The following is a 23,458-nucleotide window of genomic DNA, read 5'->3' on the forward strand; positions in this document are numbered from 1 at the left end:
TTACGTTAGTTACATACAGTTTCCAGAAGACTACTTAAAAGTTAAAAACACATGATACATATATTATTTTCTTTTTTACAAAAAGGGACTAGTCAAGAAAATTAGCCTAGGACCTAAAGAAATCAACTCTTTCGTTTTTTTAATGAATTATACGTTGACGACACCGTTTAAGTAGTATTACTATCTCAAGTTCTCAACTTTTGTGAAGAATTCATCATGTTTTGGTTTGATGACTAATATTGGCAGGATAAATATACAACTTTCTGATCTACGTACGTGTATTTGTGTAATCAACTATTTAATTTGGAAATTTTATCAATACTATACAGTATCCAATACTATTGAAAGACTTGGATACACAACAAAAATATCCAATGAGTCTGATTGAAGTCTAATCATCAACCTAATCAACAAAGACAGCATATATGTTAACACTTAACAACAAAAACTCATTTTATTATACTAATAAAAAATGAAAAATGTGTAGTTTTAAATTAAACAAAAGGCGAAACCTAGTCATAGATTGGTTTACGCAATACAGATTGACAATGTATCTAGACAAAAAAAAAATCAGAGTGATAACCGTCAGCCAAACTATCACATTACGTTACGTGACATCACAGATCTAGAAGACTACTTAAAAGTTAAAACACATGATACAAAAATTTGTATTTTGTCAACAACATTAAACTCGTTGCACAAGCCTGGCTTAATTAGGACCTAAAGAAATCAATTCTTTCGTTTTTGAATGAATTATAAAGGCTATTTATTGAAAGTAAAGCTTGAGAATCAAAAAGAGAATGAAGGACACGTGATGAAGGGAGTTAAACAAATGTCAACGCTATAAGTCCATTTCCTTAAAGCCAAACCACACCCATTTATTAACCTAACTGCCTAACCGTCTTATCATCATCACCAATTCCTTCCCTTTATATATACAAACCCTTTCTTCTCTCTAAAGCAAACAATACGATCATCATGAAGCTCGTCTGGTCACCGGAAACAGCCTCTAACGCTTACATCCACACCGTTCGATCCGTAAGAATCCCTCCTCCAAATTCAATATAGATTTGGTGCATTTTTTACTTGCATATAGTTGCATACATATATCATCTTTTTATTCGTTTGATAACGTTTCTAACGTCCTCAACTGATCGACCTAAATTGTATTACATGAAAGAAATCTTGAATTCGTATATGAATTACTATAATCTTTTATTCCCTGTTAAAAACAATCTTTTAATTTTAAATCAATACTGTATATGATTCTTGTTTACTCGATCTTGATGTATATGTAATATGAATTAAAATCTTGATCTTAATTTTATGTGTGTGTTTTTGAAGTGTAAAAGCTACAAAGAATCGAGCGTGGCGGAGTTTTTATCGGCTACGGCGGCAGGATGGAACACGAGGCTGATCGTCGAGACTTGGTCACGTGGAGACCCGATCGCAACCAGCGTTGGACTCGCCGTCGCGGCCATACACACACGTGGAAGACACGTGTGCATAGTTCCAGACGAGGAGTCGCGGTCGGAGTACGAGGCAGTGATGAAAGGAGTCGTCAGGAGTGAATCAACGGAAGTGATGGTAGGCGAATCTACGGAGGACGTGGTGGAGAGAATCTCCGGCGTGGATTTCATGGTGGTTGATTCTAAACGCCGCGAGTTCGTCAAGGCGTTGGGATTAGCGAAAACGAGCAAAATGGGCGCCGTTTTGGTGTGCAAAAACGCCACGCAGAAATCTATCCCCGGGTTTAGATGGCACGGAGTTTTGAGACGCGGCACACGTGTCGTGAGATCGGTGTTCTTACCCGTTGGAGGAGGTTTAGATATCGCACACGTGGGAGCCAGTGGTAATAATGATTTGAAGAAGCCTCCTAGCCGTTGGATTAAACACATAGATCCTCAATCTGGAGAGGAACACTTGTTTAAGCGTTAGTCAACGTTACCATTTCTATTAATCATGTAATATATAGAAAAGAATCTGCCCCCAAGTCAACAAAATTTTGATGATTTGTTTCCAACTGTATAGCTTTTCTTTTGTTTTGAGATTTTTTTGCTAAAAGATCATATACTTTTGAATTAGATTATGAGAACAATATTGTTAATACGAAATTTGCAAACATTAACCTTAATAATCTTTATTTTGATAAGAAGATCTTCAACTCTATTAATCAGGACAAGAGTTCACCCACTCGACTGCTAAGGAAGCGAAGTTAAATTAGTTGGGACTTAATTTTACACTCACAAAAGAAGTGGTGGACTTCATGATGTAATTGGGGATATATATTGAAACCATAAGTTTGTGTAAATCTGTTAACCGGGATAATTTTGAAAACAATTTAATCATTTTTGGCTCGTACGTGTGTGACGTGTGTCCAACAGTGAAAATCACAATTCACTTTCTTGTAAAGATAATTTCATATTTTATACAGAAAAAAAATTTCATGTTTATAACTTTAATATAATTTGGGAGCTTGAATGGATATTTGTTTCCATGTAAAAATTATTGTTCTATTAGACTAATTAATTTTCCTGTATCTTTTTATCTTTTTCCAAATTTATTGGTCAAGCTGACTCAAGAGGTGTCAAAAAAACATTAATTACCTGGCTTAAATAAATAAAGCTACAATTAGGCTTCAAACTTGTGGTTTTATAAATAAGTAGGTTTCATAACAACAGCCTCTCTATAGCCCTGTTCTTTTTCTTATCGTTACATTAGCGACCAGCGACACAAACATAAAAGGTAGCGGAGTGAAAAATAGAGGTGAGAGAAAAGAAAAGCTGTCGCCGGCGATCACTTTTATCATCGCTGGTTCCAAAAACCCGTCGATGGAATTTTTGGCGATTGAACTCTTCTCCTTCCCCAGAAAGAAAAACAGTCGTTGTGATTAATAATTACAGATAATTCATCTTTTCCTTCTATTTTTTCCCTTAAAAGCAGTGGAAAGTGGGTCGCTAAGCGACAGTTATTTAAACAGGGCCTATCCCTCTCAAAGTTGATACCATTAATCTCTTCCATCTCCTTGTAATTTTTCAAATCATATGGCATTTGTTCTTATCTATTCAACAATGGACGCTACACAGTTATTATCAATCTTGGAGCAGGCGTCCACACAGCATAGAGAAAGATCCAATAATGAGAATAACTGTGTAATGTCCATTGTTGAATACAGATGGTAAGATGCCATATGACTTGGAAAATTACAAGGAGATGGAAGAGATTAATGATATTAACTTTGAGAAGGATAGAGAGGCTGTTGTTATGAAAACTACTTCTTCATAAAACTACAAGTTTGAAGCCTAATTGTAGGTTTATTTATTTAAGCCAGGTAATTAATGTTTTTTGACACCTCTTGAGTCAGCTTGACCAATAAATTTGGAAAAAGATAAAAAGATACAGGAAAATTAATTAGTCTAATAAGACAATTATTTTTACAAGGTAACAAATATCCATTCAAACTAATATTCCCAAATTTTATGAAAGTTATAAAAATGAAAAAAAATTCTGTGTAAAATATAAAATTATCTTTAGAAGAAAGTGAATTGTGATTTTCACTGTTAGACACAATTATCTTTAGAAGAAAGTAAAGTTATAGACACACGTACGAACCAAAAATCATTAAATTGTTTTTTTTTTAATTATCCCCGTTAACCATTTGTTAACCGAGATTTACACAAACTTATGGTTTCAATATATTAAAATAGAGTTGAAGATCTTGTCCTAAGAATAGATTTGAAGATCTTCTTATCAAAATAAAGATCATTACGTTAATGTTTGCAAATTTCGTATTAACATCTAATTCAAAAGTATATGATCTTTTAGCAAAAAAATCTCAAAACAAAAAAAAAGCTATACAGTTGGAAACAAATCATCAAAAATTTGTTGACTTGGGCAGATTCTTTTCTATATATTATTATTAATTAATTAAAAATGGTAAAATTTTAACAAAAATTTAATATTAATTAATTAAAAATGATAAAACATCAATTTTTGTGGAACACAAAAAAAAATCACATAACATCAATTTTTCATATGAAAGCAGAAACGATCCTTTAATAATTTAACTTATGATTAACTATATATATTAGATAACTGTTTTCACGCCAAATAACTAATCTACTGACTACTGTATTAGATAACGGTTTTTCATGCCAAAATCATAAGTTATATTGTGTAGTGAAAAACCGTTTATCTAATATAGTAGATCATAAGTTAGGTTGTATAGTGATTATTAATTAAATATATTAAGATTGTATAGTGAATGAAAAAAAAAACAATTTAGGATTTAGTTTATTCCATGTATATGTTTAAGTGTTAATTTATGACAGTTTACAAGTATTTTTAAATTTCTAATTAATTTGTGTTCTACAGACTATAAACAATCATCGTGACCACCTAGAGAGCTGCAGAATCGGCAGTTGTGTATATCAATGTGAAGATGGTACGCTCGAAAGGTTGATCCAAACAGTGACTCGTCTGAAACATACCAAAGAGCTTACACTTGAGAACTATATTGTTGCCATGGGACCTATCGGTGGATATAATACGCTCAGGGTGTCCCCAAGTATATTCTCTCATCAGAGTCTCACTTCACTCGATATTCTCTAACAGAGGCAGAGGCCTTCAAAAGTTGTTGCAATCTTAAGACCCTAAAGCTTTGTGACATTATTGCCGATGTTAGTATCCTTAACAGTATTTTTGAAGCTTGCTCCTCTCTCGAGGTGCTGGTGTTGATCATCACATCCCTGAGCAGATCTGGTGTGTTGACGATCGAGAACAATAACTTAGAGTTCCTCCAAGTGGTTTGCCCTACTGTGATGGATAAAATGGAAGTCATTGCAGCTCGTTTGGAGATCTTCGACATCAAATATATCAACTGTAATGAATTCTTCCTTAATGCTCCTAAGGTCATTTTAAATAGGAGTTGTTGGTTGCTGGTAAATACCCTCAACTCAGCTACAATATTTCAAGTCTCGCTCAGGTATATACTTACATATATAACTTAGCAACACTATGTTTTCACCATATATATATATATACTAGAAGTAGGCTCGCGCGATGCGCGATATATATTTCATTTATAGTTTTATTAATTCTTATATATCTTAAATCTGGATATATAATTTTAAAATTTTAATGTTCAATTTTTAAAAGTTATATTAATATGTGTTCTTCATGTTTTGACACAAAATAAAATAAATAGGAAATCTCGGTAAAAAGTTTTAATTGAAGTAGTTATTTCTTATTCATTATCTCATACAAAATTTATTGGATGTTTCTAAATTTTAATACATTATTAATTATATGTGTTTTATCATCATTTGTATTATGCAGATTTTTATATAGAGGGTATATTTTTAAAAATTGATAATTAATATTACTTTAATTTAGGAAAACAAAATTTATATAATATCTATTTTTATGCGACAACTTTAATCAGCAATTAAAATTAACAAAAGGATCTAGTAAGAGTAAGACTTACGTCTTAAATCACTGCTAACAACTTGTTTAAGCTTGTAATTTACACAAATCCACTTCAAGTTTGTGCACATGCCATGTTCTTTCTCTTGTTCAATACAGTCAATACTTATGCAATGTTGCTTACTTTTTTCCTTAAATATTTGCAAGTTTTAAAAATTGTTGTGTCGTCTCATATTTTCTAATACTTGACACAAATTAATATTATAATTATAAAAGATTAACTTTAACATTAATATTAATTCATAGCATCAAGACTGAGGAAAATATAGCTGTTTACATATACAAAAAAATGTAGCTGAACACAAATACTTTGTGCTTGTTTTAATATTAGTTTATCTAGAAATCAACAATAAAGGATACAAAGAAAAACGTTTTCTTACTCTCCTTATTTCCTCCAAATAAGTAAAAAACGTAGGTCTCTTCTTTGATGTTAACACCATTTTCCCCAACTGAGAACAATCTCTAACAAAAATCACATACACTATTGTTCTTTAATCAAACACCCCATAACCCAAATAAAAACTCATTTTCTATAGTTTTTCTCTCTGATATATTTTAAGTTTCCCACAAAACACATCAATATTTTTTCCTAATATATCTCTTAATATTTGTCTGTTTTCCCCCTTTTTCATAATTTGATTACCTTAATTTATTTTTTGAAATATAATAATTAATTTCAAATTACATAATATTTTAAGATTAACTACATCTTTTAACTTTTAACTGGATAAACTAAGGAAAAAAATATAATACAATTATTTGCCAGATACTTATGAGCCACTTAACTGGTATAAGTAATAATAAAAAGAGCTCCACATAGATCCCAAAAACAATTAAATACATACAATCGATTATGAAAAAAAGTTACTATCGAATCAGAACCCCCGTCATTAGTCTCATAATCATGCTCATATTTAAAATAGATTAGTGAGAAATTACGAAGAGCCCAAGCAAATAAGAAATAAAAATAATCGTAAACCATTTTCACTTGATAAGAATGAAGAACGATAAAAATCTGAAATATATATTTTGCTGAAAATATATATATTTATATATTTATTTTTGTGTAAAACTGAAAATATCTATATAAGAAGGAAATATAGAAATTTATTTTTTTTGGTTTTGTGGACCTGTAGTTACTAAAGTCCAAATACAAATAATTTAAGTTAATTAGCTCCAAACAATAAATGAATACATGTGTCAGATATATAACATGTCAAGTATCATTTCCATAGCAAAAATTGAGGAAAACCTTCTCATATTATATAAGATATATGCATATAGTTATAATGACATGTTGTTTGCTCTGTATATATATAAACTTTAGGAGAAAAAAAAGAATATGGTTTGAGCTTATGGTGAACGAATACTATAAAATGAAACGGAAGGGATGTTTATCTGTGAGAGTAGACGTGACAAATCTATAAGAACTCCAGATTTTCAAAGAAGTCTTACTTATGTGGGGTGAAGAAATGAGGGTGCTGGAGATCATATTCAAGGTGGGAAAAAAGCTTAAAAATACCTCATTTATTTTTTATTTGAACGTTTAATACCTCGTCTTTTTTGGTTGGAAGAAAAATACATCATTTAATTAAAACGTGCGATTTAATACCTAAACTAATAAATTTTGTTAGTTTCATACCTACGATTTGTTGACAAAAATAAAATTCCGTTTTTACCCTTACTATATCAATTAATAATTAATTTTAAATGATATGACATTACTTTATAAGTTTATTTGAATTAAAATTATTTATTTTAATTACAATTTTGGTTTAAATATTTAAATAAAATTCTGTTTTTACCCTTACTATATCAATTAATAATTAATTTTAAATGATATGACATTAATTTATAAGTTTATTTGAATTAGAATTAATTTTATTTTAAAAAATTTATTTTAAATATTTAAATAATTTCCATTTTTACCTTTACTATATCAATTAATAATTAATTTTAAATGATATGACATTAATTTATAAGTTTATTTGAATTAAAATTAATTTTATTTTAATTAATTTATAAGTGTATTTGAATTAAAATTAATTTTATTTTATGTTAATGACCAAGTCTGTGAAAGCGAGAGAGGAGAATAAACATGAATTAGAGTTTGATGAAGATGATTGTATTTTTTTGTAAAACAAAATTGTAATTAAAATAAATAATAATTCAAATAAACTTATAAATTAATGTGATATTATTTAAAATTAATTATTATTTGATATAGGAAGGGTAAAAACAGAATTATATTTTTGGCACACGTGTCGTGAGATCGGTGTTCTTACCCGTTGGAGGAGGTTTAGATATCGCACACGTGGGAGCCAGTGGTAATAATGATTTGAAGAAGCCTCCTAGCCGTTGGATTAAACACATAGATCCTCAATCTGGAGAGGAACACTTGTTTAAGCGTTAGTCAACGTTACCATTTCTATTAATCATGTAATATATAGAAAAGAATCTGCCCCCAAGTCAACAAAATTTTGATGATTTGTTTCCAACTGTATAGCTTTTCTTTTGTTTTGAGATTTTTTTGCTAAAAGATCATATACTTTTGAATTAGATTATGAGAACAATATTGTTAATACGAAATTTGCAAACATTAACCTTAATCATGATCTTTATTTTGATAAGAAGATCTTCAACTCTATTCTTAGGACAAGAGTTCATCCACTCGACTGCTAAGGAAACGAAGTTAATATATATATTGAAACCATAAGTTTGTGTAAATCTCGGTTAACAAATCAAATGGTTAACCGGGATAATTTAAAAAACAGATTAATCATTTTTGGTTCGTACGTGTGTCCAACAGTGAAAATCACAATTCACTTTTTCTAAAGATAATTTTATATTTTACACAGATTTTTTTTTTCATTTTTATAACTTTAATAAAATTTGGGAGTATTAGTTTGAATGGATATTTGTTACCATGTAAAAATAATTGTCTTATTAGACTAATTAATTTCCATGTATCTTTTTATCTTTTTCCAAATTTATTGGTCAAGCTGACTCAAGAGGTGTCAAAAAAACATTAATTACCTGGCTTAAATAAATAAACCTACAATTAGGCTTCAAACTTGTGGTTTTATAAATAAGTAGTTTTCATAACAACAGCCTCTCTCCCTCTCAAAGTTGATACCATTAATCTCTTCCATCTCCTTGTAATTTTCCAAGTCAATATACCATTTTATCTTATCTATTCAACAATGGATGCTACAGAGTTATTATCATTCTTGGAGTTGGCGTCCTCACAGCCACCACCACCATCACCAGTACCATCAAATGCAAGAAGGACACCATCATCATCACCATCTGAAGCAGGAGGAAAAAGGATCCGAAATGCTGAGGACATGGACCGGATAAGCCAACTTCCGGATGAACTATTGGAAAAGATCCTTTCGAAAGCACCCTTTAAATCTGCTGTCATAACAAGTTCTGTAACTAAGCGATGGGTGAACTTGTGGAAACGGACGCCTCATTTATCTGTGGACATGAGTTTTATCATGCAAAATGGAGGTGATGTTCACCAAGATTCTAAGAGTTTTTTCAAAGGGGTGACAAAGGTTTGTTGAGTTTTCTTTTCCTAGATCCTTACTTGTACGTCTATATATATAGGGTTTCAATTTGATATTTTCTTTGTGAAGATGAAAGAATACATAGATAGGTCGACTTATAAACTGATGCTTTAGATATATTATATAATTTGTTTTGAAGTTGTGTGGTAGAAGAAATGTTCTACCACACATACGGTAATGAAGTCAAAAGTATTTAGATAACCTAAAGTGAGAAAAAATTACAGATGACAAACTATCTCTTAATTAAACACACTTGTTAACGTTTGATGGAAACCTCATTTTTTTAACAGTTTATCACGCCAATAATTTAACTTATGATCTACTATATATATTAGATAACCGTTTTCACGCCAAATAACTAATCTACGATCTACTGACTACTGTATTAACGGTTTCTTGTGCCAAAGCCATAAGTTATCTTGTGTAGTGAAAAACCGTTTATCTAATATAGTAGATCATAAGTTATGTTGTATAATGATTATTAATTAAATGTTTTTAGATTGTATAGTGAATGGAAAAAAAAAACAATTTAGGATTTAGTTTATTCCATGTATATGTTTAAGTGTTAATTTATGACAGTTTACAAATATTTTTAAATTTCTAATTAATTTATGTTCTACAGAGTTTAAACAATCATGTTGACCGCCTAGAGAGCTGCAGAATCGGCAGTTGTGTATATCAATGTGAAGATGGTACGCTCGAAACGTTGATCCAAACAGTGACTCGTGTGAAACATACCAAAGAGCTTACACTTGAGAACTATATTGTTGTCATGGGACCTATCGGTGGATATAATACGCTCAGGGTGTCCCCAAGTATATTCTCTCATCAGAGTCTCACTTCACTCTCACTCACTCGATATTCTCTAACAGAGGCAGAGGCCTTCAAAAGTTGTTGCAATCTTAAGACCCTAAAGCTTTGTGACATCATTGCTGATGTTAGTATCCTTAACAGTATTTTCGAAGCTTGCTCCTCTCTCGAGGTGCTTGTGTTGATCATCACATCCCTGAGAAGACCTGGTGTGTTGAAGATCGAGAACAATAACTTAGAGGTCCTCCAAGTAGTTTGCCGTACTGTGATGGAGAAAATGGAAGTCACTGCACCTCGTTTGGAGATCTTTGACATCAAATCTATCAACTGTGATGATTTCGTCCTTAATGCTCCTAAGATCCGTTTTAATAGGAATTATTGGGTTGCTGGTGAATACCCTCACCTCAGCTACAATATTTCAAGTCTCGATCAGGTACGTACGTACATATATAACTTAGCAACACTATGTATTCATCATATATGCATATAGTTATAATTAATGACATGTTGTTTGCTCTGTATATATATGAACTTTAGGAGAAAAAAAGAATATGGTTTGAGCTTATGGTGAACGAATACTATAAAATGAAACGGAAGGGATGTTTAGCCGTGAGAGTAGACGTGACAAATCCAAAAGAACTCCAGATTTTGAAGGAAGTATTACTGATGTGGGGTGAAGAAATGAGGGAGCTGGAGATCATATTCAAGGTACACATTAATTTACTTTCATGCATGTTTGGATATATAACTTTAATCAGCTTTCTTTCGCACTCATATATTGTCATGTTACATATTTGCCTTTTAATTAGGACGGCAATGCTCGTGGAGAAGATCAGGGTGATCAATCTGCTTTTATCAGTGGTGGAAAACCATTTCCAGATGCTTTCTTCAGGGTTGCTACTGTTTGGATGTATAACTTCGATCGTTCGAATGAAGTGCAATTTGCATTAGCGTCACGTTTTGTGAAACACGGAACTGTGATTGACAAGCTCATGATAGAGACATCGACGTACCCTCCAATGAAGAGGCTATTAACTGAAGGAAAAGTAGCCCAGCTAAGGCAACTTTGTGACCATGGTTTAACTATTGAATGTTTCTGATCGATCATGAGTTCTGGTTCCAAATCTATCCCATTCATACCCTTTCCCCTTTATTACTTTTGAGGATTATCTTGTTTCTTTATATTTCAAGAACTGTTTTTTTTTATTTGGTATTTGCTTCTGTACTTTAAGGTTTGATATTGTATTGAACTATTGATTTGGATTTTATCTGGTTTTGTTTCATTATTATTATTATTGTGTTTCTGTTTTGGTCAATGCTTATCAAAAGAGTAGAAGGATGGATCGTTTCTGCTTTTATATATATGAACTATTGAAGAAGATGAATATATATGTTGTGGCCAACAAAGCCAACTTGGGAATCTTTGTCCTTTAGAAAACCCCACCACAATTTTAATGATGTTTTTAGCCTTCCATAGGAAGACATCTACACTGCCTAAAGTGAAGCATCAATCTTCATGTTAGTAGCTTTCTCTCCTTGACATGCCACTTCCTCTCTTCTCTAAATATTGCTGTTTTACATGCATGGGATGATGATGATGATGATGTTGATCAAAGTCATTTCCTTCAGATATTACTGGGAATCAAAGTCTGGTTTCGAAGGGTACTCAAGTCCCTGCAGCTCCGGCATTCGTCTTAGATCTTCTTCAGTGTATCCTGGGATTAACCAGTATCTCTTATCCATTCCAAATACCTATACAATGAATCCCCAAAAGACCGATAAAAAACAACTTATAGCATCAAAGGCTTTATACTCAGATGGAAGAAGGAATATTAAGCCAATGGCTTTGACTAATAACTAACCTGTTCAAAGTTTTTCTTTTTACCGAGATCATAACGCCACTTTGTAGTGGTTTTCTTCTCATATGCCTGTTCACAACTCAACACCAAGAAAGTTTCATGAGAAAGGACTGACTAAGAAAAGTAAATAGTCTAAAGACCAAAGTTCTCATTAGAGCGAAAAGATAGCCATGGGAACCGAAACTGTAAAGAGTCTAAAACCTATGTTCTAACTGGAAACAACGGAAAACTCGAAGCTTGAGCAATGGGATTCACCATAAAGTGTAAGGAGTTGAAACATACAAAATGAAGAGAACTTACCTCTATAGTTGTAGTATTGCCAGCTACCAATGAGATGTGCATGATTAAGAAACCCATCACGCTCAAAGCAAAGGCCAAGTTTAAAACTGTCGTATGATGAAGACTGATTAATAAAGTGAAACCAAATACACTAAAATAAGTACCATATATAGTATTAAGGAAGTTCAAACATACCAAATGCAAGAAAAGTAGTAGCAAGAGTTCCCGGGGTTCCAGGTATTTCTTCATCACTAAAGAACGCAACGAAGTGCGGCATAAGAACCAAAGTCACAAGAGTCGTCTCTAAGAATGTGTAGAACTGCATTTGAAGATTATAAAAAACACACAGAAGTTGTGACAAGAGTACCAAGATTACAATACCTCAAGATGGAATAAAATTAGTGCTAATAAACCAAACTTACCAAGAAAAGAAGAAAATACTTATAATTTAGTGCTCCTACACAGTTAACAACCCAAACACAATGGTGATCCATCTTCAACACACACCGACCACCTAGAATTGAATCAACCTCACAACAATTTCAGTTTTCAAGACTCTACTATAAATATCTATAAATGGTAAATAAGAGAAGAAGCTGATGGAAACTTACAAACAGAACAATGATGACAACGGGAAGGTTTTAGTTGATTGCACTTCCTACAAAACCGAACTCTTGGGTTTGAAGAATCTTGCTGTAAACCAACGAACTCCAAACTGTTTAACGGATCAGATTCACCTCTTTCCTCATCAGTAGATGGTCTCCAGTTAGGAGGCACAACACCAGGATCAGTAAAAACAACAGAGAAGTAGCTCCACAAAAGCATTGCAAGCTGCAGCAAAATGAAAAAAAAAAAGAACACATCATTTGGCTAAAATTCACATCTAAACTTAGTTGACCAAAAATTGACTAAAGCACGAAGCTTTAACAAGAATAAGTAAGCTATGATCTCGAGAGAGAGAGAGAGAGAGAGATTGACTTACAAGGAAATGGAAAAGGATTAGGATAGTTAGAGCAGCAAGAGAATCAAGGCCAACTTGAGAAAGTGCTGCAGGTCCATAGTTAGTCAAAACGACAGCGTAGTAAGTAACACCGACAACACCAAGAACCAAAAGGATCATGATCGATCCAAGACCTCGTAAAGCCGTACAGAATTTGAATACGTTCCAAGCCATTGTTGTACCAGATCTATGCATAGTCTCTCTCTCTCTCAAACCAAATTGTTTTTTTTTTCTTCTTCTATATATATAAAAAAAGAAGCCTTTTTTTTTTTGGATCTCCTTCAGAGTCAAGAGAAAAGACGCGTAGTCAAAAGAAGATAATTCCAAGGCCAAAGCAAAAAAATGAAGTTTGTTTAGGGCTTTTTAATCAGAGAAAGGGTCTAAGAAATAAAATGAGAGTGATGCAGAGACACCATGGACGAGGAATGATGATGATGGTGGAGGGGGGAGCTTGAAGAATGAGACTTTTTCTCCTTTGTTGGATTCGTTTTTCCCCTTTTGGAGCTAACAAGAAATTTCAGACCAAAACTAAAAGATTTGTTGTTTAATGACTTTGAGTTAATCAAAGTCTTTCAGGAAGCCCAAACTGTATAATCAGATTGGTTTTTTTTACTTTCCGTCTTAAGTGTATTTTTGGTTATATTTCCGATAGGATTAAAATTTTAAAAAAAAGGAAAACGAAAAAGACAAGCGCCCACCGTGGGGCTCGAACCCACGACCACAAGGTTAAGAGCCTTGCGCTCTACCAACTGAGCTAGACGGGCTTGTTGTTTAATTATCTACATAGTACTACTTGATATTATCATCCATTCAGTGGTGCTACTCAGATTTGGGTTTATGGAGAGACTCAGTTTCTTACTTTCTTGCTAGTTAATGGTCAGTTTTTCTTTATTGGGCTGTATTGGGCCAATAATTTATAGATATTAATAGGCCCTTTAACCAAACTTCTTCTTCTCTTACTCCAAAGAGCAATAAAAGAGTAAAAAAACACTAAAAAGACGAATCCGAGCTGAGAACTGAAGATGGCTTCCATGGCGTCACCGACGACTTGCTTGTACCACCACAAATGCCGGAGAAAACTTGTTTCCTATGCCCGTCGTATCAGTGCCTCGATTCCAGAAACTTCAGATGACAAACATTCCAAGCTAATTGGTCGAAGGTACTCTCTCTCTGGATATGAGACTCTGTTTATCACCGGACCAAAGTATCTGATTTTTGAAATTTCTGTGAAATTGGAAGAGAGATCATACTTAAGAGCAGTGAATTAGCTATGATCGGAGCTATATTCCAGCTCAGGTACGTTTTCTTCTTCGACAGGATTCTACATCATTGTACAGATCAGGTGTTATGATGGTTTTTAGATGATGAAGATGATGAAATGTTGTTTTGTGATTGGTTTAAAGTGGGAAAAAACCAGATTATCTCGGAAAACAAAAAGAACGAGAGATTAGCTCTGTGTCCTGCCACTAATAACTGTATCTCCACTTCTGAGAATATCAGTGATAGAGTCCATTATGCTCCACCATGGTAAATAAATATTCATATTTTTGGTCTTCTGCTTTGAAATAATAGTTGATCATTGCTGTTGCGTGTCCTGGGTGTGAGTAGGAACTATAATGAAGGAAGGAAAGCACCTGTAAGCAGAGAAGTTGCAATGAAAGAGCTTCTTAATGTGGTATAATATAGACATGAACTAAAATCTTATAAAAAATTGACCACTCAGAGAAAATTTTGATACTCGCCCTGTAGTTACATCAGTTCAATGACCATTTGTTGCCAGATCAAGTCGGTGAAGCCTGACAAATTTACTCCTCGGATTGTGGAAAAGAAGGACGACTATGTTCATGTTGAATATGAAAGTCCAATCTTAGGGGTAAGTAATATAGTATGCTTTCTTTTCTCTTTCTCAATCAACATAGCTAAAGATTTTGGACTCTTTGGCAGTTAGTAGATGATGTTGAATTCTTGTTTGGGAAGAACTCGACAGTGGAGTATCGATCTGCATCGCGTAAAGGGAACTTCGACTTTGATGTGAATCGAAAGCGAATAAAGGTAAAAAGAACTTGGATGCTAAATTATCTCTGTTACTGCCACTGGCTAACAGCTAATCTGCTTTCCTTTTTTATCTGTGGAGGCATTGCGACAAGAGCTGGAGAAGAAGGGATGGGTATCAGAGAACAGCTTCTGATTAAGGACACAAAAGAGTTTCCAGATTCTAATCTTGTCTAGATTGAATTTCTTAATGTAATGCCCTATGTAAAAACATTTCAATAAACGAGAGAAGTAGTGTTTGAACACAATGATTTGAGTGATTCATACAAAAAGAAAACAGTTTTGGAGAAACTTCAGATACGAGTCATGATTTCAACTGTGAACCATCAAACCCAACAACAGTTCATACGAGTTCTACAACTCAGGAAGCCTAATGTTGAAGTGAAAATAACAAACCACAAGGACATGGGTTGGCTAAATGAGCTTAGTCTTTCCTCATGTCCATAAGTTCAGTCTTGATACCGTCGGGCGTCAGCCTTAAGTATCATAATCTCAAGCTTGTCTCTCTATTACGGCAAACAATTCACAAAGCATTAGTCAGAGACAAACAATTAACGAAGATGCGCAACATTGATATAAGTAAGTGTTCTGGTAATATCTTAGACTAAACGCAAATGATATGAAGACATAGGCTGAGTTTTTGGTGGTGTTGTGACAAAAGAAGACACAAATAGGGCAACTTACAGTGTAGATATCCCTCTCGGTAGTAGAGGCGAAAACAGTTTTAACCAAAGTCAACTGCTTCGGTCTCTGAAAGGGGAGTGTTCGAATCCTACATGGTGGCAGAAGACGATTAAATAAGCAACTGAATTATTCATTTTATGCTAACAACAATGCATAACACCAAAGCAGGGATGAAGATAATCAACAAAACTGTTTAGGTAGCAGAAGAGGAGTCGGAGACTTGAGCTGGTTGTCAAGGAAAGGCATGATGAGTGTGGAACCAGAACCTTGAGCACCGTATCCAACTCCCTCATATGATCCAACAGCGTCGTAAGTAAAGACACACCCTTCTCCTGGATATAATCAAGACTAAAGATCACACAATGTACCTCTTCTATAGGCACATCATAACAAAGAAAAAGAAGAAGAGCATTTTGCCTTCCTCGTCAAGCCCTCCTAGAACATTAAAGACATAGTAGGAGAAAAACCACTTAAAATAAAACGGGGTGGAGAGAGGCACACTCTTACTTATATGTTAAAAAAAAAAAAAAAATCTTATACATGAAAAGGTAAATATATTTGATCAAAAGACCAAAGGAAACCTCACCAAGTGTCTGGATTTGGATCAAAGGACCAAAGGAAACCACACCACGTGTCTGGATTTGAGATCCTTCTGCAATGCTTTCACATCAGCCTGAAAGCCAGAGGAAGACAACACAGCTTTGTCTGCTCTGCAGAAGTTAAAAGAAGACAACAGCTTAACAAGTTTCTTGCAAGTTTAACTAAGATGAGCATTATATGTGACTGACTGCAACACCTTCTAATTTTGCAATCACCATATCTATATACTTAGTTAGCGTATGATTCAAAAAATAGTCTAACAGATTTCTAAAGAGTTCTATAATAGTGATTCCATGCACTTTTTTGTACCATTGCTTTTTAATATAAATGAAGACTGCAAAGCTGCTTGTCTAGAATAACCAGAAGAATGCATTTTGATGATGCACCATTATTTAACTAAACAAATCGAGGGGTTAGGAATTTCAGAGTCTTACAAGTATATAGCACGCTGCGGTTCGACACCATCTTCGCTGGAAGCAGACTTCAAACAACCTATAACCCAAAAGAGAATATCAAGTTTCATAGCATAGAAAACAGTTTAGTCAATAGAAAGAGCAGACAAGATTGGCGAAGTTGGCCATCTTAGCCACAGCTCACTGTTTCAAGTGTCCGGTACAGTAAACAAACCTATAGTTTCATAAGCGTTATAAGAACAAACGAGAAAACAAAGGCCAAACACAGAGACAGTCAAACATACGTTGTTGATATCCTAGCAGCAGAAAATAAATCTAAGTGAGAGTACCTGCTGTTTTGTTATTCCTGATACCTATTGACACCCAATTAAGAGTAAATATCAATGTAAAACGTTAATTAAGTAACTTTCTATAACATAATTTATCAAAGAAGAAGAACACAAACCTCCTTGAAACTCAAAGCAGAAACACTTCTTGAATCACCATCTAGCTTTCTCAAAATGGCTCTGTGATTCCTATCTCTATAATTGAACCATAGCTGTAGGAAGTATAGAAGCTAATCTTAGTATATGACTGATACAGGTCCGTAACTAATTCTTTTTCAAGGATGTTTGGAATCTTCATGACAAATATAGAATACAAACAGCGTACCTGCCGCTTCTTGTCCAGTCATGGCATCAACAAACAAGTAACACTTCTGTGCGATTCAGAAATTTCTTCACGTCGTCCATCATGCCTTTATCTATCTGTCACAAAGAGTCAATTTCATTACTAAAGTTGCAATAGATATATGATACAATAACTTTCAAATACGAAAGATTACCTGAAGCCTCCCTGCAGTATTCATGATAACTACTTCCAAATTACTCTTTTTTAGCTTCTTTTAGACCTTCTTTAGCTACATCTGCAGGTCTTACATCAGTCCCTGCTGTATGAACCAGCACACCAACCTGAAACAAAGAGGGCATCGAGTATTATCACATGCTCACAAACAGGATCTCTTAAGCCATTTCTACGAATGCATACGATGCTTCAAAACTTAAAAAAAAAAATCAATACCTGTTCAGCTAAAATGAAAAGTTGATGGATGGCAGCAGGTCGGTAAACATCTCCAGCAATAAGCATGCAAGACATTCCCTGTAGATATCATAAACGTCAGTGTAATTTGACATAGAGTAACAAACAATCCCATCCAAAAATCTACATTGTATTTTAAAAAAGCATACCTGCTGCTGCTGCTTCTTTGGAGCAAGCAAACAGTTGTCTTCCCAAATCCTTAGAGCCCAGGCAACAGTATTAATGTAGGACCTGAGTGAGTTACTTAGCAAAGTGTAGATCAGATACTTATCCTCCACCCATCAATTTCACTAGCTCATCATGTATAACCTACAATGATAAGCCACACTTTAGTCAAGATTAATGTTTCCGAGCCAATTACCAAAGCTAATAGCTTTGATTATTACAAGAGAATCATAAATTTTTGCTGAAGAGCAAAAAGAAAAAAACAGACAAAAAAAAGAAATCGAACCTTAGGTAATGAGTTTGATCTGCAAGCAGCCTTCACTTGCTTATTGTGTTACGGTATATCTTCCATGGCCAGCAACAGTCTTCGATTTTTACCCAAGTCCATAACTCTCGTCTCAGCTACTCAACACAGAACATCACAAAGAAGACAAGGTAACCAAAAATCAATCTAACAAAACCAACCCAACAGAGATAAAAACTAAAACAAAAGAAGGAAAACTGGAAGGCAAACCGTGGAGGAGGAGAGAGAAGCTGAAATTGCTGGTAGAGAGGCTACTTGTAGTCACTGACAGCTGCAGAGGAGAAGAAAGCATCAGAACAACACTAAGAGTCATTATCAAAAATTTATCATATTTAAGTGAAATAAGTTATAATTACCTGTGACAACAATCACAAGAATCACTGCAAATGCAGTGCTTCCTCCATCATAACATCCTTCTTTGATACCCTGTCGATATTTGTTTCCAAATAGGCAAGATTAAGCAAGACCAAGGTTAAATTGAAAGTTGACATTACACTTGTAAAATTGGAAAGAGCATGATTCTAATTAAATTGATTTCATTACAGACCTCTGTTTGTTAAATCCCAAGTGCAAAAGACGCTACTGCAGGAACCAACCATCAAAATGATCAAAGTGAGACCATGGCAAGCATCCCAAAGAAACCTCTGTGATGAAAAAATAACAAACTCGCCATATGAGAAACTCGCCTAAAAAGCACAAAACAAATAACAACTGTGCATCATCTTCATACCAGAAACCGTAAACGGTCTTGCGATTTAGCAAGTAATCATCATCTGAAGGATTTTGGTCAGCCACTTGTTTAACCTCTCATTCTCCTTATCTTGTTTTTACCGCAACCTTACATATTTACTAGGATTGGACCCGCGGGAATATTTACTGATACATATAACTTTTTAGCGCGGGGGAATATTTACTGATACATATAACTTGTAACAGAATGAAACATGTTACACTTTTATTTTTACTATAGTATAACATAGTATTATTAAAAAATGAGTACATTAAATGCCATTTAATAAATGGTAATATAATGATTTTTATATAATAAAATAAATAAAACTGAAATTTGTTGACAGCATAAGAAATATTTGCGGGTATTATCATAATGATTGGAGACACTATTTATTTTCATTTTATTATAATTTGATTTGCAAATAGTCTATTTTGACCTAAGTAGGTGATCGTACCAGACTTTTTAAATATGTAATAACCCAAAGTAATATATTATTGTGCTAAATTATGTTACATGTTCTGATCTGTTGCAAAGTTATAGTTATCTCTATTGAAATGAATTTGATTAATTACTCCAATAATTGTTATAATTAGTGATGGAGAAATCAATTCAATTAGGAAAATTATTTGTGAAAGAAAATATATTTATCGTTTGAATATAAAAATTTGTTGGATAAAATATACGCTACAATTGGCATATGATATGCTCAATAAAATATGTTTAATATTTCGAATTGATGTTTTTAAAAAAAAAGTATAAAATTATTACATTTTTTTTTTATCATGTGATCATTATGGTCTCTCCTTTCTTTCAACCCTTTCTTCCTATATATTTAGATATAGCACAAATTTTAAAAATATATTTTCTTATAATCTATCATAGAGATTTAGTTATCAGTTGTAATCAAAATCTCTAATTGTTATGTGTTTCTTTAAAGAGAAATTTGTACTCATGTAATCATCATCAACCGTATAGATGAAAATTATCACTAAAATTTTGAAAATTTTCAACTCCTTAAATCATGTTTTTTTCGTTTCACTATACGTATATATCATCGTAATCATCATGATTTAAGGGTTCAAAGTTTTGTTGACTTCATATTATTTCCTTAAAATCTACAATGTACATACAACAATCTAATATTTTATTATTTGAAATATACATTTAAAACAAAGTGTGCCAGCAGACAGTTAATTCTCAGATAAACGCATGTCTTTCGTTTACTTCTTACATTCGCTCCCGCATGTCGTTTACGCAAGAGTATCTCTCTTAAAGTTATTTTTTTTTTCCTTTTTTCTTCAAACATAATCAAGAAATTGCTCTATAATCAAGAACTTTTGGCATATTCTTATCGATTAATTTTGAATTTCTCTCTTTGACCCTTGAATTTTTAGCTTAACTCTCTATCAAACGATAAGTTTTCAGGATTTGGAAGCGGAGAAGCCATTGAAACTGCCGCAACAAAGGATGAGAAATGGAACACATGCGGTGGTTTATGGTATCTTTCAAATCAATACTTTTCAGCGGTTTGTTATTACTCTCGTCTCTCGACACAACTAAAGAAAACCCGGAGCTTTGTGTTAAATCTGTGACTGAAAAAATAACCACCATTTGTAAAGAATAATGGGAAAATGAAGCAAAGAAATTGGAGAAGGTATGGTGAATTCAACCTTGAAGACTAACATATATATTTATAGGTCGATGTAGATCGGTTACTTGATTAGGGTAGTTAAGGTATATTCTCTTTAAATTTAAAATATTCTCTTTAAATTTGAAATATATGGCATAATAGGTAATAAAATCTTTGAATTAATAATTTGTGGGGTTTGTTAGTTTAGGATAGTAATTAATGAGATTTTTGATTTGGAAATCAATTATGTGACTCAAATTTAGAATCAGTTTGGTAATCTAGATATTTGTTGAGGATTGATATATTTGTTCATAATTGATTTTCCTAAAACACAAAAACGTGTAGGGGGAATGTTCCGAAACTAATGCCCTTTTGAAAACAGTTTTTCGATCCTAGATATAAACAGACAATATAACCCGATAACCCATCATGTATGTCGCGGATATTTATTGCCCGGATCCGATTTTGTTGATTTCGGGTAATTTTTTTAATTTGACCCGACCCGGAAATCATTTTGTACTTCTCTTTTACTAATATAGAGATACTACATTCTATTTTAACCTAATTACTTGCATAATTGTTTTCCTAACACAAAATAACCCAATAGCATATATGGGTCTTCTTATAAAACAACATGGCCCATAAGCCTTTTCTTCTTTCTTGTACGACACAAAACACATCTTCTCATCTTCTTCATCTCACGATCCTCTCATCGTTTTCACAACACCACTTCTCTTCATCACCTTCCTCTGATATCATCAGTACCATGTTAGGCAAAGGATCAATTTCCAACACTCCCTCTTGATCCTTTTGCCTAACCCCCAAATTTTCAAATTCCAATTTAGGGATTGGATCCCCTTTGCTCCTTGATCTTCTCTTGTGACTCCTTTCTGCCATGGATAGACTTCCCTCAAAACATTAACAGAATTTACTGGTAAATTCTCATGCTCCCTCGGCTCCCTCATCGTTTCTTCTTTCACAATCTCCTCCAAAACGTTTACTCTCTCAGATTTGTTACTCATCTTTATATGCAGCATCTTCTTTTGCAGGTGTTGGTGTGTGTAATCCAAATGAATACTCTTCTCTTTGCTCCATGCACAAATTCGTTTCACAACAATTGTTACCCTTGCTGGTAACATCACCAGCTCCCTCATCATTCCAAATTCTGTAGATCCTCTCAGTTCCTGCAAGACCATCTTTTTCTCAACCTTGTTCTTCATCTCATATTTCTCTTCTTTTACACCAACCTTAACAGGAACGTGGGGATTCTTCCTCTGCATATACCCAGGTGCATGAATCCGACCATCAGTTTCTTCTCGAAGATAGTTCAAATCATTACATACAAGTAATTTCTTTGTCTTTTTCTCCATCATCTTCTTGTTCTTCATGAATTGATCTCCTTCTTTGTGTTTCTCTCTAGCCTTTTCTTTAACTCGTTTCTTCCTCATATGCTCTCTGATTTCTTTCAGAACCATCTCTTTGTCTTGATTGATGTTCATCTCAATACGTCTCTGATTCAAATCGATTTCAGCTAAGACTTGAAGTTCCCTTTTGCTCAGGTGCTTTTGTGCGAGACTCACGTCTTCAATATCCTTCTTTGCAATCTTCTTCTCATCCCACCAAATTTGTTTCTTCATCTCAATCTCCCTCAGGCACTTATTCTCCATGAATTGAGTTTCTACTGTGTAGTTGAATTTCTCCTTAAATGCCCTTTGTTTTACTTCTGTAACATTTGATTTTTGAGTCTTCTTCAGCAGGTGCTTTTCTGCTGGATCCACACCTTCATTCTCTGTTTTGACGGGTTTCTCATCATCATCCCATCGAGGTAGTTTTCTTACCTCTCTCTCTCTTAGATTCTCGAGCTTTAATTTCGGGTTCACAGTAATTCGTTTCTTGTCTACTTTCTCCCAACTCAGAGATTTAGTCTCTTTGATCTCTGCATTTTCTTGTTCTTCTTTAACACTTTCTTCATCCTTTGAGCGAAAGTGTTTTACGACGTCTGCAACCCTTACATGTGATTCCTCTTTCTCCCTCACTTTCTTAATCTTCACAATCTCATCAGATTTGATAGGACTCATCACTTTCTCATATCCGACAATTGAGTTGATCCCCTTTTGTTTCTCATCAATCATGGCTGAAGACTGATGCTTTTCTTTGTTTTGCACGTACTCTTGCGAGTGATCTAGGTCGTCGGTCTCCTCTTCATTTTTTCCTTTATTTTCCATAATCCACTTTTTCTTCTTCTTATACTCCTTTCTTAATTCTTGAATCTGTTTTTCTTCTTGTCTCTTCAGTTTTCCTTCTGTTCTCTTAACCTGATTCACTCCTCTCTCTTGCAGGTACCTTTCAGCAGTAACATAAGTGTGATCTTCATCCTTTTCCATTACTCGGGTGAGTTGTGAGTCATGCCTCATATTTATTTCCTTGACCTCTTCGCATCTCACTCTAAAACTTGGATTACTTCCCTTGGGGCTCTGAATCTTTGATTCTTTAATTAACTCAAGGTGTGGTTCTTTTGCAGGTTCTCTCTCTTGAGTCTTGCTCGAACCAATTATCATTGTACACTCTGTGATTACTATCTCATGAGTCTTTCCTAGAGCTACCTCAGTCTTACCACGAGTATTCTTCACAGTCGAGCCTGCTACAACTCCAGCAGGTCCATTCTTCCTTTCAGTTAAGTTTCCAAATGCATTTGATACCTTGTGTTGCTCTGCAATCTGACATGTTTTATCAACTTCTTGGTAGACATGCTCAGTTTCCCTTATGACAGTTTCTGCTCTACTTTGCTCCTTGAGA

The 23,458-nt window shown here is 33.8% G+C and overlaps 4 protein-coding genes, 1 non-coding gene and 1 pseudogene across 7 annotated transcripts; 3 read left to right on the forward strand and 3 right to left on the reverse strand.

The window, feature by feature from the left end:
- The first annotated feature begins 883 nt into the window (after window positions 1–883).
- Window positions 884–2,023, forward strand: LOC147945003 (uncharacterized). Its single transcript, XM_087451518.1, has 2 exons — window positions 884–1,038; window positions 1,345–2,023. Exons 1-2 carry the CDS (start codon window positions 979–981, stop codon window positions 1,936–1,938), a joined length of 654 nt encoding a protein of 217 aa, XP_087307644.1. The 5' UTR covers window positions 884–978; the 3' UTR covers window positions 1,939–2,023.
- Window positions 2,024–8,560: 6,537 nt separating this feature from the next.
- Window positions 8,561–11,155, forward strand: LOC104789807 (F-box protein At3g60790-like). Its single transcript, XM_010515452.3, has 4 exons — window positions 8,561–9,044; window positions 9,679–10,299; window positions 10,404–10,574; window positions 10,676–11,155. The coding sequence occupies exons 1-4, from the start codon at window positions 8,688–8,690 to the stop codon at window positions 10,964–10,966; spliced, it is 1,440 nt and encodes a 479-aa protein (XP_010513754.2). The 5' UTR covers window positions 8,561–8,687; the 3' UTR covers window positions 10,967–11,155.
- Window positions 11,156–11,197: 42 nt separating this feature from the next.
- LOC104788358 (putative protein S-acyltransferase 14) lies at window positions 11,198–13,627 on the reverse strand. Its single transcript, XM_019246181.2, has 7 exons — window positions 12,987–13,627; window positions 12,616–12,835; window positions 12,427–12,518; window positions 12,200–12,323; window positions 12,026–12,111; window positions 11,729–11,794; window positions 11,198–11,618 (listed from the first exon to the last, which is right to left on the reverse strand). Exons 1-7 carry the CDS (start codon window positions 13,197–13,199, stop codon window positions 11,499–11,501), a joined length of 921 nt encoding a protein of 306 aa, XP_019101726.1. The 5' UTR covers window positions 13,200–13,627; the 3' UTR covers window positions 11,198–11,498.
- A 68-nt stretch (window positions 13,628–13,695) lies between these two features.
- Window positions 13,696–13,768, reverse strand: TRNAK-CUU (transfer RNA lysine (anticodon CUU)). Its single transcript has one exon. It is a non-coding gene; the product is annotated as a tRNA-Lys (tRNA).
- Window positions 13,769–13,957: 189 nt separating this feature from the next.
- LOC104788359 (uncharacterized) lies at window positions 13,958–15,347 on the forward strand. Of its 2 annotated transcripts, XM_087451575.1 has the most exons (7): window positions 13,958–14,163; window positions 14,244–14,300; window positions 14,408–14,531; window positions 14,613–14,679; window positions 14,785–14,877; window positions 14,949–15,056; window positions 15,139–15,347. In XM_087451575.1, the coding sequence occupies exons 4-7, from the start codon at window positions 14,659–14,661 to the stop codon at window positions 15,190–15,192; spliced, it is 276 nt and encodes a 91-aa protein (XP_087307701.1). In that variant the 5' UTR covers window positions 13,958–14,163; window positions 14,244–14,300; window positions 14,408–14,531; window positions 14,613–14,658; the 3' UTR covers window positions 15,193–15,347. The 2 variants fall into 2 exon arrangements, with proteins under 2 accessions (XP_087307701.1, XP_087307700.1); XM_087451574.1 differs by lacking the exon at window positions 14,408–14,531 and having other exon boundaries at window positions 13,983–14,163.
- LOC104788360 (signal recognition particle subunit SRP54, chloroplastic-like) lies at window positions 15,337–18,120 on the reverse strand (annotated as a pseudogene). The gene is made up of 11 exons (XR_002038293.2): window positions 17,980–18,120; window positions 17,813–17,890; window positions 17,577–17,703; window positions 17,405–17,499; window positions 17,199–17,291; window positions 17,083–17,106; window positions 16,775–16,832; window positions 16,327–16,450; window positions 15,931–16,072; window positions 15,741–15,828; window positions 15,337–15,562 (listed from the first exon to the last, which is right to left on the reverse strand). The product of XR_002038293.2 is annotated as a signal recognition particle subunit SRP54, chloroplastic-like (transcript).
- Window positions 18,121–23,458: the final 5,338 nt, after the last annotated feature.

Source organism: Camelina sativa, chromosome 5 (assembly GCF_030686135.1).
Source record: "Camelina sativa cultivar CO46 ecotype springtype chromosome 5, ASM3068613v1".
Classification (NCBI taxonomy): domain Eukaryota; kingdom Viridiplantae; phylum Streptophyta; class Magnoliopsida; order Brassicales; family Brassicaceae; genus Camelina; species Camelina sativa.